This window comes from Antennarius striatus, chromosome 13 (genome assembly GCF_040054535.1).
Source record: "Antennarius striatus isolate MH-2024 chromosome 13, ASM4005453v1, whole genome shotgun sequence".
Taxonomy (NCBI): domain Eukaryota; kingdom Metazoa; phylum Chordata; class Actinopteri; order Lophiiformes; family Antennariidae; genus Antennarius; species Antennarius striatus.
The window spans coordinates 4,057,324-4,077,059 of NC_090788.1; the positions used below are offsets into that span (position 1 = coordinate 4,057,324).

The window sequence follows — 19,736 nt, forward strand, 5'->3', positions numbered from 1 at the left end:
AGGTCTCACTGTCATTGCCCACGTGAGCATTGAAGTCCCCCAGCAGAACGATGGAGTCCCCAGTGGGAGCATTCTCCAGCACCCCCTCCAAAGACTCCAAAAAGGGTGGGTACTCTGAACTGCTGTTTGGTGCATACGCACAAACAACAGTCAGGACCCGTCCCCCCACCCGAAGGCGGAGGGAGGCTACCCTCTCGTCCACCGGGGTGACCTCCAATGTACAGGTGCCAGGCCGGGGGGCTATAAGTATACCCACACCTGCTCGGCGTCTCTCACCATGGGCAACTCCAGAGTGGAAGAGAGTCCAACCCCCCTCGAGAGGACTGGTACCAGAGCCCAAGCTGTGTGTGGAGGTGAGCCCGACTATATCTAGTCGGAACTTCTCGACCTCACACACCAGCTCAGGCTCCTTCCCTGCCAGAGAGGTGACATTCCACGTCCCAAGAGCCAGCTTCTGTAGCCGGGGATCAGATCGCCAAGGTCCCTGCCTTCGGCCACCGCCCAGCTCTCAATGCACCCGACCCCTATGGCCCCTCCCACAGGTGGTGAGCCCATGGGAAGAGGGACCCACGTTGTCCTTTCGGGCTGCGCCCCACCGGGCCCCATGGATGCAGTCCCAGCCACCAGGCGCTTGCCTTCGAGCCCCACCTCCAGGCCTGGCTCCAGAGGGGGGCCCCGGTGACCCGCATCTGGGCAAGGGAAAACGTGTTCCAATGTTTTTAATCATCATTTGGGGTCTTCAAGCAGTACTTTGTCTGGTCCCTCACCTAGGACCTGTTTGCCATGGGTGACCCTACCAGGGGCAGAAATCCCCAGACAACTTAGCTCCTAGGATCATTGGGACACACAAACCCCTCCACCACGATAAGGTGACCACTCAAGGAAGGGCAATTCAATTCATCAATATATTAAAAATAATTATGCTTGACTTTGCGTGTGACTCCTTTTTAAATCTGTATTCAATAAATTTCAATGAGATGTATAAAATTAATGTATATGGAATACAAACAGGCAATCTATTATTTCGGATGGTGTAATTTTTTCATCTATCAGTCATCTTGGCTTGTAAGTCAAATAGTTAAATATGAACGCTGCTTTAAAGTGACAGAAAATATTACAAAAAAAAGAAAAATATGAGTTAGAGAATTGTAGTGTAGTAGTCAATGTGTTCAACTCAGCAAGAGAAATAAGAAAATAATTCATAGAGAACTTGATTTGATATCAGAGTCAAACATTCAGTCCCATGGTGGGTTTGTCCCTCAGAGGGTGGTGATGTTGATTGTGGGGATGGATCAGTGTGACTGATAGAGTAGACAACATAAAGTAATGAAAAGTAAACACACTCTCCTCAACAAGGAGGAGGAGACAGAACAGGACTCTCTGGTCTCATCATGAGAGAATTTATAATGTTGGGATCATTAGACCTCATCTTTACTTCTCACCTCTTTATATAAGTAATGAAATGTTGAATTGCTCTAAGATGTCTGTTCATGAAATAACTGCTGCGTGTCTTACTGCAAACTGAACTGTTGTTTCATTTCATGTTGATGCATTTAACACCTTATGGATGTAAAGTGATGATGATACCTGACGTCTGAAACATTACCTGATTGACCTGTTGACAGAAGGGTTGTGCTTTGCATGGAGAACATCACCAGGTTAACTCCTCTCAAACAACCCATTGTTTTTGAGCTGGAGGGATTCGATGTTCCGCCAGGATACGGTTCTTTACTCTTCATCCTGGCTCTGTTTAACTTAATTTTAGTGCTGTTAGGGAATGGTGTGGTGGCATTTGTCATCATCATAGACAAGAACCTTCATAAACCCATGTTTATCCTGGTCTGTCACCTGGTAGCCTGTGATCTACTGGGGAGCACAGCAATGCTGCCTCGTCTCATGATGCACTTCCTGACAGGACAGAAAAAGATCACCTACGCCTTAGCACTCACACAGGCTTTGTCTGTTCACACGTATGGAGCTGCAATGCAGACTATTCTGGGAACAATGGCCTATGACAGGTATGGAAACACATCAAAATATTGGAAGATTGAGTCTTGCATTCAAAAAAATTTTGTGATGTCATTGTGATGTATTTTATTTAAATAATTTTAAATATTTTATTTAAACAAAGCCTTTCATAACCCACTCCTGCAGAAGTACACCTTGTATTCCAATCTAAAAACTTTTTAACTTGGTACCAGAGTTTTTTCATTGCACATGCAAAACAACAACCTTTATAAAATTGTCCTGAATGGTCCTGCAAAGATGTTTCTGGTGTTCCTGATTTTGCGGATTCCGCACCTTATGTCAGTTTCAGAGTTGAAATAAGTGAGGAAGGTTAGCCAAGAGCATTTATGTATCTGCAGTAATGGGACTGGCAATAACCAGAGAACAAGGCAAAGATTTAATGCAATGCCCGTGCGGGGCTTTCTGCTTTCCTCACTCTCTTTCTCTCTCTGTCTCCTGCTTGTGACTGCTCTACTGCTCTAAAAACTTGTTATGTTTCTTTCTAAAAGTACATTTTTCGAATGAAAGTGGAAATAATTTGGCATACGTGATAAAAAAAACCTATAGGTTTCAAAATTCAATATAACCCTTGATCTTTTCATTTCTATTAAATTTAGCCTGTTTTCTCAGCCTGTATGAACATGAAATGTTTCGTCACGTAAAACAATCTTTCAGCAGTCTGACTACCTGATTTATTATCTCTTAAGTTTTAAAAAAGGTTTGGCTTCATGGCTTTATAAGAGAGTACACTGAATAAGTGCCATACTTTTTTCCGATTTAAAGACCTGAGGTCCTGTAAAACTACGTTGAATGAAAAAAAAACAACAACCTAATGTTACTTTCTATGTCTTTATTTCTCTCCTCAGGTATTTTGCTGTGTGTGAACCACTCAGGTATTCTACTATCATGACGTCAGCTCGGCTGCACACCTACTGCGCTGTGGCCTGGATCATCGCTCTGGTGTTGATTAGCGTGCTCTTCGCCTTCCACATTAACGTCGAGCTGTGTGGAACCACCATTAAATACGTCTTCTGCAGCAACCGTTCTATCTTGGCACTGGCCTGCAGTCCCACTCCCATTAATAATATCTATGGTGAGTGCATTTGTCTAGAATAAAGCTGTAAAGAAGGACTTTTTTGAAGGTTTACATGAAACTTTACTGAAAAAATAACTTTTATTTCTTTGTTTTTCAGGTCTGTTCATAACGTGGTTCATCAGTATAAGTGTCTTCCTGATTGTTGCATTTTCCTACTTCAGAATCCTTCACGCTTCTGTAAAACGACGACGAACTGGAAGCAGCATCAACAGCAAGGCCTTTAGAACATGTGCGATACACATTGCTGTTTATCTAATCCACAAAGTAGCAGTGCTGGTCATAGTTGTGACTTACAGGTTTCCCTCAGCCTCACAAAATATTAATAAATTCCTTAGCATTCTGTTCATCATCATTCCACCAGCGGTTAACCCCATTATCTACGGACTAGCCAGTAAGGAGCTGCGTGAAAGCATCATCAAGCATTTTAGCAAAGTTAGTCACAGAAAATGAGAATTCTACCTTCATCATTGTATTCCTGATAACTTCTTGATGATGTATCTTTCTGTGCTGCATGCAATTGCATTATCACTATAAATGCTACTTTCAACTATTAAATTTGAGATGTACTGTATATTATTATGATCTTTCCACTGTTTATTAAATGCCTATGACTCCTGCTCCTGGTGTGTAACCATCCAGATGCTAATTTTGTCCTCACTCTATGCACATCACTTTACTTCCGTCAAGCACATTGTGGGATCATTTATTTCATTGCATGAAGTATTCTCTTTTGTTAAAGATACCAGGAATATTTCTGTGTTCCACTTGTGTAAATAGCAAACAAACTTTGGTATACTCCATTTACTCTCATCATCTGTGGTTGTATTTAACACAATAGCTTCCTCTTGTAAGTTGTGGAGTTGCGGGTGTGACAGTTAATGTGGAAAAACTGACCTTCCCTATATTTGGTTTCTCAATGCTACCTTGAGACACAAACATAGTGTTAAGACAAGCTTTTTCTACTTGTTCATGAAAACCCTACTGACATCCTGAAGCAATGAGAATATCAACACTGATATAATTTCCAGTCAAAGCATTGAACAAATTTGTTGCTTGAGTTTAAACATGTTTAAGTTGGGAAAATCTATCATTTATGTTATATGATTTCATGAAGCAGGATAAATTTTTATCTGGCAGCACTGAATCACCCCATTAAATCAACTTTGTATATAGTCATGTGTTGCTGACAATTTGCGTTGTGTTTGGTGTGACTGCAGAATCAGTATCTGTGCTTTCTCTCAGTTGCTCTATATAGGATTGTTTGGTGGGTATCTCACAGGTATTTCGAGGACATCTTTTAGATTCCTGACCTTGTCTGGTTTTGGATTATTTACCTATTCCCTGCTAAAGTCATTTGCCTTTTCTCAATTTTGTATTAAAATCCAAAAGAGTTTAGCTATTTTTTTTACTACATTTTACTGATTTACAGCATCAAATATTTCGTATTGGTGCAATGGAAGGATATCAGAATTTTTCCTCATTTTTTGATGAGGAAAAGTACCTAAAATTCTGGTACTTTTTAGGTTTCAGAGATTAAAAAATTGCAGACATGGCTGAGATTTTTCTTTTTTCTTTTTTTTTAATCTGGTAACCGTCTTAGAAGCAAAACCAGAGCTGAGGTCTTGCAAAAAACATGCCTGATGGAAAAATTAATGATGGTTTCTGTGACTTTATTTCTCTCTGCAGGTATGTTGCTGTTTGTGAACCACTCAGGTATCCCACCATCATGACAGCAGCTCGGCTGCACACCTCCTGCGCCCTGGCCTGGATTGTTGCTTTCATATTGATTGGTGTACTCTTAGCCTTTCACATTAGTGTCCCATTGTGTGGCACCACCATCAAAGACATCTTCTGCAGTAACCGTCCCATTCTGAGGCTGGCCTGCATTCCCACCCCCATAAATTATATCTATGGTCAGTGCATTTATTTAGAATTAGGATGTAGACATGAAGTTTATCGTTATATAACCTATTATCAGCAAATGTTCTGCCAATTAAAATTATGATCGTTACAGCAATCATTGATCTATTCTTGATACATAAACTGCATAGAATGAAGTGACAAGTTTGCATGAACTAAATTGTGATTTTTCTTTAAATGAATTTAATGTTCGTTTAGGTCTGACGATGACTTGGTTTTTGAGTACCAGCGTTTTCCTGATCTTTGCTTTTTCACACTTCAGAATCCTTCGTACTTCTATAAAACAGCACAGAGGCAACGGGAGCATCAACAGAAAGGCCTTTAAGACGTGTGCACCACAGATTTTGGTTTATGTGATCTACCAAATTGCAACACTGATCATGATCTTGAGTCATAGGTTCCCTTCACTCTCCCAAAACATCAAGAAATTCCTCGGTATCCAGTTCATCATTCCACCCGTCATCAACCCCATGATTTATTGACTGGTCATTAAAGAACTACGTACTAGCATTTTTAGGCATTTTATCAAGCAATGCAGCCTTAAGAAGTGAGATTTTTAACTTCATCATTGTATTTGTGGTCACGTACCTACAACAGATCAAGGTAACGAAATATTTCTAATAGTAGTAGAGCATTAAGTGTCTGATGCAGCTGCCAGAGTTTGTCACAGCTGTCTTTTAGGCCATTTGCTTTAAGTTGCTGACATTGGTTGTCTTTGGTCTGTGGATTATTTATGTATGACCAGTAGAAATTATCTTATTGTTAATTTTACAACATGGTTCTGGAAGTTTTAAAATTTCAATACATTTTCATAAATTTGAAGCAGCTATGACTCCAGTCTATTCCAAAATATCCTCATAGAGTCCATCTCTAAAATTAATTATATCGATCTCTTTGTTAAAGATAAATGTGTTGAATTTCTTAAAATATAAGTTAATTAAAATATGAAAATGTTTCAAGCACATGGGAATAAAACATACGTACTTGGTTTCAGCATTTTAGAGCCCAAAGGATTTTTCTTTTGTATATTTGCAATGTATTCATGTGAGAAGAACACATAAACACAAAAAAATTCTGTGGAGTAACTGTGCTCAAAAGTCAAGCATGTGTTTTGGAAAACAGGACATATTCCACAGAGCACTCAATTTGAATTCACAGTGAAACTTTCAGTCCCATGTTGGGTTTGGACCGCAGAGGGTGGTGACGTTGACTTTGGGGATGGATCAGTGCGACTGATAGACACTGAGAAGACAAGATAGAGTCTTGAAAAGTGAACACTCTTCTCAACAAGTCAGAGCATCATTGCTCTGTGGAGGAGACGGACCAGGATGCTCTGGTCTCTTCATATGTCTTTTTAATGTTGTGATCTTAAGACCTCAACTTTAGTTCTCACTTGTTTACAAACAGTATGTCATGAAATGTTGAATGGCTTTGAGATGTCTATTTATTAAGTAACTGCTGAATGCTTTACTGCCAACAGAACGTTTGTTTCATTCATATTGATGCATTTAACTCACAGACAATTGTTACACAACTAAAGTGATGCTGATACCTGATGTCTGAAGCATCAACTGTCTGGAGGGTCTTAATTTATTGTGCTTGAGAAAACAATTCTGCTTTTTAATGGAAAACTTCACGAGGGTAACTCCTCTCAAGCAGCCCATTGTGTTTGAGCTGGAGGGATTCGATGTTCCACCAGGATACGGCTCTCTGTTCTTCATCCTGGCTCTGATTAACTACACTGTAGTGCTGCTGGGGAATGGTGTGGTGGCATTTGTCATCATTATGGACAAGAACCTTCACAGACCCATGTTTGTTCTGGTTTGTCACTTGGTAGCCTGTCATCTTCTGGGGGGCACAGCAGCACTGCCTCGCCTTATGATGCAGTTCTTGACAGGACAGAAAAAGATTGCCTACGCCTCAGCCCTCGCTCAGGCATTCTGTCTGCACATGTATGGTGGTACACTGCAGACTATCCAGGGTGTGATGGCCTATGACAGGTATAGAAACACATCAACACATCTAGAAAAATTAACCCCGATTTTGTTTTTCATTTAATGGTATGAATGTTGGCAGACTGACCCAGAGACCCAGAGTAATTACAGGATATTCCAGCTGTTGCCTGTAATGTCCAAAAGTATTCTGTAACTGGATCCTAAATCTGCAAATGATTTAAAATATAATATTTACTGGATGTCACAATTTTTCCTCAAATTTTGATGAGGAAAAGTACCTAAAAATGTGGTACTTTTTAGGTTTCAGAGATTTAAAAAATTGCAGACATGGCTGAGATTTTTCTTCTTTTTTTTATCTGGTAACCGTTTTAGAAGCAAAAACAGAGCTGAGGTCCTGCAAAAAACATGTCTGATGGAAAAATTAATGATGGTTTCAATGTCTTTATTTCTCTCTGCAGGTATGTTGCTGTTTGTGAACCACTCAGGTATCCCACCATCATGACAGCAGCTCGGCTGCACACCTCCTGCGCCCTGGCCTGGATTGTTGCTTTCATATTGATTGGTGTACTCTTCGCCTTTCACATTAGTGTCCCATTGTGTGGCACCACCATCAAAGACATCTTCTGCAGTAACCGTCCCATTCTGAGGCTGGCCTGCATTCCCACCCCCATAAATGATATCTATGGTCAGTGCATTTATTTAGAATTAGGATGTAGATGTTCTGCCAATTAAAATTATGATCATTACAGCAATCATTGATCTATTCTTGATACATAAACTGCATAGAATGAAGTGACAAGTTTGCATGAACTAAATTGTGATTTTTCTTTAAATGAATTTAATGTTCTTTTAGGTCTGACGATGACTTGGTTTTTGAGTACCAGCGTTTTCCTGATCATTGCTTTTTCATACTTCAGAATCCTTCGTACTTCTATAAAACAGCACAGAGGCAACGGGAGCATCAACAGAAAGGCCTTAAAGACGTGTGCACCACAGATTTTTGTTTATGTGATCTATAGAGTAGCAACACTGGTCATGATCTTGAGTCATAGGTTCCCTTCACTCTCCCAAAACATCAAGAAATTCCTCGGTATCCTGTTCATCATCATTCCACCCGTCATCAACCCCATGATTTATGGACTGGTCATTAAAGAACTACGTACTAGCATTTTCAGTTATTTTATCAAGCAATGCAGCCTTAAGAAGTGAGATTTTTAACTTCATCATTGTATTTGTGGTCACGTACCTACAACAGATCAAGGTAACAAAATATTCCTAATAGTAGTAGAGCATTAAGTGTCTGATGCAGCTGCCAGAGTTTGTCACAGCTGTCTTTTAGGCCATTTGCTTTAAGTTGCTGACATTGGTTGTCTTTGGTCTGTGGATTATTTATGTATGACCAGTGGAAATTATCTTATTGTTAATTTTACAACATGGTTCTGGAAGTTTCAAATTTTCAATAAATTTTCATGAATTTGAAACAGCTATGACTCCAGTGTCTGTACTTTGATGATGAAATTAGGATGATATTATGTTTTTCATATGGACTTGACATAATTTAAGAACAGAACAGACATCATGAATCCCAGAGAATCGAGGAAAACACTGTGGTCATCTCAAGGTTTGATTTTAAAGGTGTTAAGCTGCAAGGTCTTCCTGAGTTATTAAATTATTAGTGAAGATAAAACAGCTACACAAATATAAATGATTTAGAATTAATGTTAGAAATTGCAATACCAAACACATCCAACAATCGACATGCCCACAGCTTCCTTTCACTTCCGAAATATTCTCATAAATAGAGTCCATATCTAAAATGAATGATATCGATCTCTTTGTTAAAGTTGAATGTGTTGAATTTCTTAAAATATAAGTTAATTAGAACATGAAAATGTTTCAAGCACATGGGAAGAAAACATGCGTACTTAGTTTCAGCATTTTACAGCCCAAATGATTTTTCTTTTGTATATTTGCAATGTATTCACGTGACAAGAAGACATAAACACTAGAAAATTCTGTGGAGTAATTGTGCTCAAAAGTCAAGCAAGTGTTTTGGAAAAAAGGACATATCTATGGTCACTGCATTTGGGCCCCGTCCACACGGTGCCGGATCTTTTCGAAAACGCAAGTTTTTTGTTTCGGTTACGCTTTCTGTCCACATGAAAACGCAGATATCCGCAACAAAAACGCAATTTTTTGAAAACGCCAGGTACACGTTGTCGTGTGGACACTGTATCCGAAACCTTTTCTATCCGGGGATCTGTCCCTGTGACAAAAACTGCTGTGACGTCATTGTGTGGGCCTTCTCTTCATATACAACAGAATGGACGGAGCTAAAATCAGCAATTTTTTGATGTATAACAGCTGTGCATCGAAGACGCATTGTTAAACATGCTTGACAGGGGAATAATTGTTTGTTTGTGTCTTTCTTTATCAGTCATAAATTTTATATATTGATTTATTTATCTATTCATTCATTCACGTTCCCCGCCAAAGACGCCGACGCCAGTTCTGGGTCAGACCAGGGCGCGCAGCCTGCTGGTGGGAGAACTCTGTGATGGAGGTCGTCCTCCAGGAACAACAACATGAATTTCCACACGTCCCAGTCCTCCCTCCTATCGTTTTCGGAGTTGTTCGGCTTATAAACGTGTTGATTAATGCACTTATATGTTTACGAGATTCTTTTGAAAACGCTGAATTTTTTTCTATGCGGGGTGAAAAAAATTGCATTTTCAAAAAGATCAGGTTACATGTGGACATGGTGTTAGGCTGTAGACATGAAGTTTATAGTTATGTTATCTATTATCAGCAAATGTTCTACCAATAAAGACTCTGATCTTCACAGCAATCAGTGACATTTAGAATGAGGTGAAAGTTTACATGAAGTGAATTGTGATATTTTTAAATTAATTTAATGTTCTTCTGGGTCTGATGATGACTTGGTTTTTGGGTACCAGCGTTTTCCTGATCATTGCTTTTTCATACATCAAAATCCTTCATACTTCTATAAAACAACACAGAGGCAACGGGAGCATCAACAGAAAGGCCTTAAAGACGTGTACAACACAGATTGTTGTTTACGTGACCTACCGAGTAGCAACACTGTTTATGATTTTGAGTCATAGGTTCCCTTCACTTTCCCAAAACATCAAGAAATTCCTCGGTATCCTGTTCATCATAGTTCCAACAGCCATCAACCCCATGATTTAAACTTTGGTATACTCCATTTGCGGTCATCATCCATGGGTATACTTAACATAATAACTTCCTTTTGTGGAATTGCAGGTGTGACAGTTAACATGGAAAAACTGACCATCCCTTCATTTGCTTCCCAATGCTATCCTGAGAGACACACATGCTGCTACAATGACACTGTTTCTGCTTCTGCATGAACATCCTACTGAAGCATGGAGAAGATCAACATTGATATGATTTCCGGTCATAGCATTAAACAAACTTGTTTCTTGAGTTTAAACATTTTTAACTTCGGAAAATCTCACTGCATCTGTGTTGTATGATTTTCACCAAAAAGTATGAATTTTCATCTGACAGCACTGGATCACCCATTCCATCAACTTTGAATAGAATCACGCTTTGCTAACAATTTAAATTTCTGTTTAGTGTGACAGCAGCATCACTGTCTTTGCTTCCTCTCTGTACCTCTATAAGATTGTTTGGATGAGTATCTCACAGGGAATTTGAGGACATTCATTTTAAATTCCTGGCCTTGTCTGTTTTTGGCTTTGAATTATTTACCTATTCCCTGTCGAAATACAGTAATTTGTCTTTTCTTGATTTCCATAAAAATCCTCAACAGTTTAGATTTTTTTTTTGACATCTTACTAATATTTACCATTAAGTCTTTTGTGTTGGTGTGATGGAAGGAACTAGCCTGTATGGTCATAAAAACTACCTTATGATGGTAGACAGGGGAAATATATTTGTGTTCCTTTCACCATATCATTCCTTCCTCAAAGGGCTTTGGCTTTTACCCAGTTGCCATTGAAAATAATAATGTGTTCTAAACGACTTGGTCAGAGACAGTGTCACTGAGGAAAAGACAGGAGACAGAGCTGGAGGTAGCAGAGATGAAGATGCTGAGGTTCTCTATGGGAGTGACCAGGAAGGATAGGATCAGGAATGAGTACATCAGAGAGACAGCACATGTTAGAGGTTTTGGAGATAAAGTCAGAGAGGCCAGACTGAGATGGTTTGGACATGTCCAGAGAATAGTGACTATATTGGTAGAAGGATGATGAGTTTTGAACTCAGGCAGGAACCAGGCAGGAGGCCTAGAGGAAGACCAAAGAGGAGGTTTATGGATGTAGTGAAAGAGGACATGAAGGTAGTTGGTGTGAGAGAAGAGGATGCAAAGGACAGGGCTAGATGGAGGAAATTGATTCGCTGTGGTGACCCCTGAAGGGAAAAGCCAAAAGGAAAAGAAGAAGAAGAAGATAAGATAAAACAGATAAGTAAACATAAATGATTTGGTGTTAATTTTATAAGTTGTCGTACCAAACATATTCAATAAACAGCATGCCCACAGAATCCACAGACGTAAACACACAGAAGGATTTTGTGTACTGTGTTCTAATGTCAAGCATGTGCTTTGGAAAAAAAAAGACATTTTTGTCCAAATAACACTCTGCGGTTTGGTGAGGAGGTGGTGACTGTGGGGACGAATCAGCTTGACTGGTGGACACTGAGGAGACTAACTAGAGTCTTTAAAAGTGAACACACTCTCCTCAACACTTCAGAGCATCATTGCTATGTGGAGGAGACAGAAAAGGATGCTCTGGTCTCTTCATAACAGTCTTTATAATGTTGTGATCATTAGACCTCACCTTTAGTTCTCATCTCTTTATATATGTAATGAAATGTTAAATTGCTCTGAGATGTTTGTTCATTAAGGTACTGCTGCATGTTTTACTGTAAACTGAACAATTGTTTCTGTCACTTTGATGCATTGAATTGAATTCACAAATACATGTAATACATCCAAACTCAAGATAATACCTGATGTCTGACATATCACGTGTCTGGAGGGTCTTCATTTGTACCTGACAGGACTGTTCTGCTTTTTAATGGGGAACATCACAAGGTTATCTCCTCTCAAACAGCCCATTGTGTTTGAGCTAGAGGGACTTGATGTTCCACCAGGATACGGCTCTCTGCTCTTCATCCTGGTTCTGATTAACTTCACTGTAATTCTCATGGGGAATGGTGTGGTGGCACTTGTCATCATCATAGACAAGAACCTTCACAGACCCATGTTTGTTCTGGTCTGTCACCTGATAACTTGTGATCTACTGGGGGGCACAGCGGCACTGCCTCACCTCATGGTGCACTTCCTGATGGGACAGAAAAAGATTGCCTACGCCCCAGCCATCACTCAGGCCTTCTGTCTGCACATGTATGCTGGTGCACTGCAGACTGTCCAGGGTGTGATGGCCTATGACAGGTATAGAAACACATCAATAAAATTAGAAAACTAGTCCCATAGCTGTTCTCTGAAGTGTCAAACAGTATTTCGACATTACTACTGGATCTTAAACTTGCAAATGAGTTAAAGCAGAATATTTGCTGGATGCCACCAATTCTCTCTCACTTTTAAAGTTCTGAATGAAGTTTTGCACAGGTACTTCGTATTTTTCAGAGAAAATTATTGACTGGAAAAATTAATGATGGTTTCAATGTCTTTATTTCTCTCTGCAGGTATGTTGCTGTTTGTGAACCACTCAGGTATCCCAGCATCATGACGTCAGCTCGGCTGCACACCTCCTGCGCCCTGGCCTGGATTGTTGCTTTCATATTGATTGGTGTGCTCTTCAGCTTCCACATTCACGTCCCGCTGTGTGGCACCACCATAAAACACATCTTCTGCACTAACCATCCCATCCTGAGGCTGGCCTGCATTCCCACCCCCATAAGTGATATCTATGGTCAGTGCATTTGTTTAGAATTAAGCTGTAGACGTGCAGTTTGTCGTTATATAATATTATATATATATATATATATATACACACACACACACACACACACACACACACACACACACACACACACACACACACACATATATATATATATATATATATATATATATATATATATATATATATATATATATATATATATATATATATATACCTGTATATATATATACTGGCTTATTGATATACAATAAGAGATCAGAATGAAGTGAAAGGTTTACATGACTTGCATTGTGCGTTTCCTAAATAAATTTAATTTTCTTCTAGGTCTGACGATGAATTGGGTTTTGAGTACCAGCGTTTTCCTGATCATTGCTTTTTCATACATCAGAATCCTTCATACTTCTGTAAAACAACACAGAGGCAACAGCAGCATTAACAAAAAGGCCTTAAAGACGTGTGCACCACAGATTGTTGTTTATGTGGTCAACCAAGTGGCAACACTGATCATGGTCTTGAGTCAAAGGTTCCCTTCACTCTCCCACAATATGAAGAAATTACTCAGCATCCTATTAATCATCATTCCACCAGCCATCAACCCCATGATTTATGGACTGGTCATTAAAGAGCTACGTACTAGCATTTTCCGGCATTTTATGAAACAATGCAGCCTTAAAAAATGAGACTTTTAACTTTATCACTTATCACTTTATCACTGTATCTGTTGTCTAACACTGATCTAGGTAAAAAACAATATTGGTCTTTGGTTTGCGGATTATTATGTAGAGTAGTACCTTGAGATACGAGTTTAATTTGTTCCGTGAATGAGCTCATAAGTCAAACAACTTGTAAGTCAATCAAATATTCCCCAATTAAATTAAAGGAAATAATTTTAATCCATCCCAGCCTTATATAAAAATTATATAAAAAAACATTTTTTATCAACCAATAGATATGCATACCTCGCCAACTGGCGGTGGCTTCCCAAATCACAGCTCGCATCATAGATTTTCACCCGTATGTCAAACAATATATGGAGAAAACAACGGCTTGTGTCTCAAAAAACTGTTATATCGAATAGCTTTTATGTCAAGGTACTACTGGGCTAACTGTAGAAATTATTTTGTTGTTAATTTGACAACACTATTCTTGAAGGTTCGAATTTCCTATAAATTTTTATGAATTTTAAACAGCTAAGCCTCCAGCATCTTTACTTTTGAAGATGAGGATGGGATAGTATTATTATTTATGCATGTTATACTGTAACTTATTGCTGTTATATATACTTTATGGATGACATATAGGTCTGGTGAATTTGTCTTGGTACATTTCATATAATGGAAAGTGCTTTAGTCCACACATTTCATGTTTGCACACAAATGACTGAAGTGTAATAAAGGAACAATCAATAGGGGTTATGATGGAATTTCTTCTTTCTTTTTAACCTTGCTTGCATTGATTGGTTGACTGACTATTTTTATAATTAAATGGTTGAATATTTGACTGATGGTTGTGAGAGACAATCATCTCTTCAACATCTGGAGTGTGAGCTGGCAGTGGAGTGTTGCCAGTTCACCGCTTGAGCACTGCCGTTGTGGCCTTGAGCAAGGCACCTACAAACTGTTCTTTGGGGCGCGCCAGATCAGACCTGCCGGCCGCTTTAGCTTTCACTGTAGATATTGCATGCCACACACACACACACACACACACACACACACACACACACACACACACACACACACACACACACACACACACACACACACACACACACACACACACAAACACACACAGACACGCGCGCGCGCACACACATGCACGCACACACACACACACACACACACACACTCACGCATTTCAAAAATATATTAAAAAAACATGAGTGAAAAAATTTCCCCAAGATGGATTAATAAAATATATTTCTACTTCTTTTTCTCCTTCTTCTTTATATACAGAATAATAGTTGTCATTATACATGATAAATTCACAATAGACTTTATAGCAAAAAAGTCTGTTGTGAATTTTTAGACAGTTTCTATCAACAGTCCAAAAATCTGTAATCTTTAATTTAATCTTTGTTAAATATTTAATTCAATCTTTTAAAGTGTCTTCTTCAGTACTGAGATGGTAGACTGGATGATGAGGCAAATGCTCCTCGAAAATGTCAACGTAACACAAAAGGCCTCCTCCTATTCCGTATAAAGGTCTGAAGTTTTTGTTTTCTTACTTGGTCTAGCTCTCACAATCATTTTTTATACTGTTTTGAGTTCAAAATAAAAAAAGTGCAAAAATATCAGTCAGGTGAGGAGATGTCTGATAACCTGACATTTACTTTAATGTTATGCGATCTACCCAATCACTAGCTAGCCTGCTAGTGTTGGAGGTCCTAGTGGTGCTGTTTGCGGATGTGCAGTGAATTACTATCGCAATCTACCAGAAGTATTGTTGTGATCGACCGGTCGATCGCAATGGTAATTCTGGTATATCGCTTATTGAGCACCCCTGCTATAAAATGGTGAACATGATAGTGAAAATCCAACAACAGGAATGTTACTGCCTGTTTTTACTTGCTGGTCCGCAAAAGATAAGTAATGTATTCAGGTAAAAAGAGGACATAAACACACAGGAGGATTCTGTGTAGCAACTGTGTGTTCCACTCGGTTGGAAATAAGGACATATCCCATAGACAGGTTCCTTTGAAATTACAGTGAAACTTTCAGTCCCATGTTGGGTTTGGACCTCAGAGGGTGGTGACGTTGACCGTGGGGATGGATCAGTGCGACTGATGGACACTGAGAAGACAAGATTAAGTCTTGAAAAGTGAACACACTCTCATCAACAAGTCAGAGCATCATTGCTCTGTGGAGGAGACAGAACAGGATGCTCTGGTCTCGTCATAACAGCCTTTATAATGTTGCGATCATTAGACCTCACCTTTAGTTCTCTTCTCTTTAAATATGCAATGAAATGTTAAACTGCTGAGATGACTGTTCATGAAATAACTGCTGCATGTTTTACTGCACGCTGAACTGTTTTCATTTCAAATTGATGCATTTAACACTATGTAGATTTGAAGTGATATTGAAACCTGATTTCTGAAACATTACCTGTCTGACTTGTTGCTGACAGAACAATTTTGTTTTGCATGGAGAACATCACCAGGTTAACTCCTCTCAAACAACCCATTGTGTTTGAGCTGGAGGGATTCGATGTTCCACCAGGATACGGCTCTCTGCTCTTCATCCTGGCTCTGATTAACTACATTGTAGTGCTGCTGGGAAATGGTGTGGTGGCATTTGTCATCATCATAGATAAGAATCTTCACAGACCCATGTTTGTAATGGTCTGTCACCTGGTAGGCTGTGATCTACTGGGGGGCACAGCACTGCTGCCTCCCATCATGATTCACTTCCTGATGGGGCAGAGAAGGATCTCCTACGCCTCAGCCATCGCCCAGGCCTTCTGTCTGCACATGTATGGCAGTGTACTTCAGACTATCCAGGGTGTGATGGCCTATGACAGGTAGGGAAACAAATCAACACATCAAAAAGATTAGGTCTTGCATTCACTATATTTTGCGATGTCATTATTTGTGATGTCATTATTGGCAGACTGTGTATCATAGTGTCAGAAGAAAGTATCTGCTCACAGGAGATTTCAGCTGCTTTCTATGTGATTCTGTTTCTGGTTCTTGAAATGTGTGATAGAATTATATTTGATGGATGTTGACCCTCATGATCTCATGAAATTTTTAGATTGTCTCTGATAAGCAAGGGTCTCGATAGTATTTAGAAATGTAGATCCTGTTGTGACTTGTCTCAAGTGAAAAGTTTTTCTTAAGAGTGTTTTATTTAAACGAAGTCTTTCATAACCCACTCATACAGAAGCACACCTCATACATCTGTTCTTGAGCAGCTTAGCACAGATGCAACAAGGCAGTCACAGGCTGCAACATCCAACGACACCCCTGAATTAAAATTTTTACCCTGACCTACTTGCATAGGTCAAAGATCAAAGCTAGTGCTCTGACCTACTGTCATTTATCAAAGCACTAGCTTTGATCTATGGTCTTACACTGACCTTCTCCCTGGTCTTTCATGTCCGGTTCCTGAGTGTACAAAAGTATCAATTTGACCTTTAACTAGTTTTCTCAAGGTCAAGGTCATCATCTCATTTTCATCCCATTTGCCACCCGAGCAATGTGCTTTTTCTTTCATTTTTCTATCTGCAACGGTTGTGAAGATATTTGGTGGACTCACGGAAGGACGAACGAACGAACGAACATAAGAACACTGATACGTACAATACATCATCGATTTGAAGCGGGATGTAATAACCAAATCAAAACTTGGTACCAGAGTTTTTAGTTGCATATACAATACAACAATGGATACATATATTTTCTAAACTCAAAAGTTATATCATTACTAAATGAAATACAAAGTAAATACAAAACCTGAGAATATACTTGATTATATATTTTCCTTCACATGTTAAACACAACTGGGAAAAGCTAAATGTACACCTTTATAAAATTAGCATTAATGGTCCTGCAAAGATGTTTCTGTTGTTTCTGGTTTTGTGGATTCTGGCCCTTTGGTTATGACAGCTTCACAGTTGAAATAATTGAGGGAAGTTAGTCAGCAGCATTTATAAAATAAGGCAAAGATTTAATCCAATGGCTCCAGGAATCCTATACAGTAGATCCTAATTTTCATAACAAACTGGGTTGTCTATGGTTTCTGTCAATTGTTTCATGGAAATTATATTAAAATATTATATATTAAATTTTTTCAAATTCAAAAAAAAAATCAACCTAAATTCACAAACAAGATTATAATTCTTCATTAATTTCAACAATTTTTTAATGTAAAAATTTCAAAGTAAATTACTGGGAAAAAAAAGAGAATTTACAAAATGAAGTACAGTATTCAGATATAAAATATTTGCTTGTCTTCAGTTAAATATGATTTACTCAACTAGAATTATTGTGTTGTGAATTGATATCACTCACAATACAAAAATGTAAAAACAAAAAAACAAAAACAAATAATACAAACTGCTTAGTTCAATTTAAAACTGAATATTCACATTCATTTAGATAATGAAATGCATACCCATAAAATATTTGCTTCAGTTGAATATTATAAAGTTGTGAATTGAATTGTATTCAACACATAAATGGAAAAACAAATATAAACCATACAGAATTTTAGTTCAGTGTAAAACTGAATTACGAGTTTTCTCTTAATTCACGTCACAAAAAATATTTAAACATACAAACCTTTCTTTTTCCCTGAGTTCAAAACAAATCATATTTTGGATGAAACACGTACGGGAGCGACAGGACAACCACACGGTTCCTAAAGTGAACATTTCCCGTTTAATTTCATTGCGTCTTGACTTTGTAAACAGACTTCGTTATGTTATCCTCTTCCTTCTTGCTAATTTCTGAAGTTCATGAACTATTGGCTTCATTCTATATAAATGAGTAATGACTAAGGAAGTACCATGTTTGTTGTTGGTTTTTTTTACTGCTTAAGAAGTCTGAGGTCTGGCAAAAATACATTTCTGAATTTAAAAAAATAGTAATGATGGTTTCTATGTCTTTATTTCTTTCTGCAGGTATGTTGCAATATGTGAACCACTCAGGTATCCCACCATCATGACGTCAGCTCGACTGCACACTTCCTGCGCCCTGGCCTGGATTGTTGCTTTTATATTGATTGGCGGGCTCTTCTGCTTCCACATTAACGTTAAGCTGTGTGGCACCACCATCAAAAGCGTTGCCTGCAGCAACCGTTCTATCTTGTCACTTGCCTGCAGTCCCACCCCCATTAATAACATCTATGGTCAGTGCTTTTGACACATCCCGCAAGGCAGTGATGTATTGTAATTGTCTGCATTTGTGTGTTTGTCCGTCTGTCCATCAAATATCTTCACAACTGTTGCAGATGGAAAGATGAAAGAAAATTGGGGTGGAAGGATTACATGAAAATTTACAGAAAAAACAACTTTTATTTCTTTGTTTTTTAGGTTTGACCATAACGTGGGTCTTGAGTACAAGTGTCTTCTTGGTTGTTGCATTTTCCTACTTCAGAATCCTTCATGCTTCTGGAAAACGACGACGGACTAAAAGCAGCATCAACAACAAGGCCTTTAGAACATGTGCGATACACATTGCTGTTTATCTAATCCACAAATTAGCCGTGCTGGTCACAGTTTTGAGTTACAGGATTCCCTCAAAATCACCAAATATGAATAAATTACAAAACCTCCTGTTCATCATCATTCCACCAGCGGTTAACCCCATTATCTACGGACTGGCCAGTAAAGAGCTACGTGAAAGCATCATCAAGCATTTTAGCAAAGTTACTCACAGAAAATAAGAATTCTAACTTTATCATTGTATTTCTGATAACTTCTTGATATTGAATCGTTTGTGAAGCATGCCATCACTCTTTCAATATAACTGGTTTTTCAACAAGGAAACCTTTACCAGGTTACCATTGCAAGTATGAATGTGTTCTGACTGACTTACAGTATTTGGTCACATAAACATTCAAGGAATAGATAAATAAATAAAGATAAAGCAAGTACACAAGCAGTGATTGTGTTCATTGCCTGAATATCATTAATACACAAACAGCTAGTGTGGTTTTGTTAATTGTGTTTTCTAACATGGACTTCACATAATTTACTAACAGAACAGATCCTGAATCTCAGAATATGGGGGAGAACACAGTGGTCATGTCAAGGTTTCATGTTAAAGGTAGCTGCAAGGACGTCCTAGGTTATCAAATGACTACATGAGATATAAAAGAT

At 38.6% G+C, this 19,736-nt stretch overlaps 3 protein-coding genes across 3 annotated transcripts; all 3 read left to right on the plus strand.

Moving 5' to 3' along the window:
• Positions 1-526: 526 nt before the first annotated feature.
• LOC137606420 (olfactory receptor 2K2-like) lies at positions 527-3,553 on the plus strand. Its single transcript, XM_068331670.1, has 4 exons — positions 527-678; positions 1,626-2,018; positions 2,874-3,100; positions 3,201-3,553. The coding sequence occupies exons 1-4, from the start codon at positions 527-529 to the stop codon at positions 3,551-3,553; spliced, it is 1,125 nt and encodes a 374-aa protein (XP_068187771.1).
• A 3,093-nt stretch (positions 3,554-6,646) lies between these two features.
• On the plus strand, positions 6,647-8,187 carry LOC137606421 (olfactory receptor 2K2-like). The gene is made up of 3 exons (XM_068331671.1): positions 6,647-7,023; positions 7,437-7,663; positions 7,832-8,187. Exons 1-3 carry the CDS (start codon positions 6,647-6,649, stop codon positions 8,185-8,187), a joined length of 960 nt encoding a protein of 319 aa, XP_068187772.1.
• A 3,875-nt stretch (positions 8,188-12,062) lies between these two features.
• On the plus strand, positions 12,063-19,300 carry LOC137606422 (uncharacterized). Its single transcript, XM_068331673.1, has 7 exons — positions 12,063-12,439; positions 12,694-12,920; positions 13,239-13,544; positions 15,656-15,731; positions 16,041-16,433; positions 18,537-18,763; positions 18,948-19,300. Exons 1-7 carry the CDS (start codon positions 12,063-12,065, stop codon positions 19,298-19,300), a joined length of 1,959 nt encoding a protein of 652 aa, XP_068187774.1.
• Positions 19,301-19,736: the final 436 nt, after the last annotated feature.

What these genes read in the sequence shown, in the direction of transcription:
- LOC137606422 (XM_068331673.1), top strand. Translation starts at nt 12,063, where the DNA reads ATGGGGAACATCACAAGGTTATCTCCTCTCAAACAGCCCATTGTGTTT. An exon ending in ACTGGTCATTAAAGAGCTAC is followed by an intron (nt 13,545 to 15,655) that starts GTACTAGCATTT and finishes TTTGGACCTCAG; the next exon opens with AGGGTGGTGACGTTGACCGT. An exon ending in ACAAGATTAAGTCTTGAAAA is followed by an intron (nt 15,732 to 16,040) that starts GTGAACACACTC and finishes TGTTGCTGACAG; the next exon opens with AACAATTTTGTTTTGCATGG.
- LOC137606421 (XM_068331671.1), top strand. Translation starts at nt 6,647, where the DNA reads ATGGAAAACTTCACGAGGGTAACTCCTCTCAAGCAGCCCATTGTGTTT. An exon ending in GGTGTGATGGCCTATGACAG is followed by an intron (nt 7,024 to 7,436) that starts GTATAGAAACAC and finishes TTCTCTCTGCAG; the next exon opens with GTATGTTGCTGTTTGTGAAC. An exon ending in CCCCATAAATGATATCTATG is followed by an intron (nt 7,664 to 7,831) that starts GTCAGTGCATTT and finishes ATGTTCTTTTAG; the next exon opens with GTCTGACGATGACTTGGTTT.
- LOC137606420 (XM_068331670.1), top strand. Translation starts at nt 527, where the DNA reads ATGGCCCCTCCCACAGGTGGTGAGCCCATGGGAAGAGGGACCCACGTT. An exon ending in GGAACAATGGCCTATGACAG is followed by an intron (nt 2,019 to 2,873) that starts GTATGGAAACAC and finishes TTCTCTCCTCAG; the next exon opens with GTATTTTGCTGTGTGTGAAC. An exon ending in TCCCATTAATAATATCTATG is followed by an intron (nt 3,101 to 3,200) that starts GTGAGTGCATTT and finishes TTTGTTTTTCAG; the next exon opens with GTCTGTTCATAACGTGGTTC.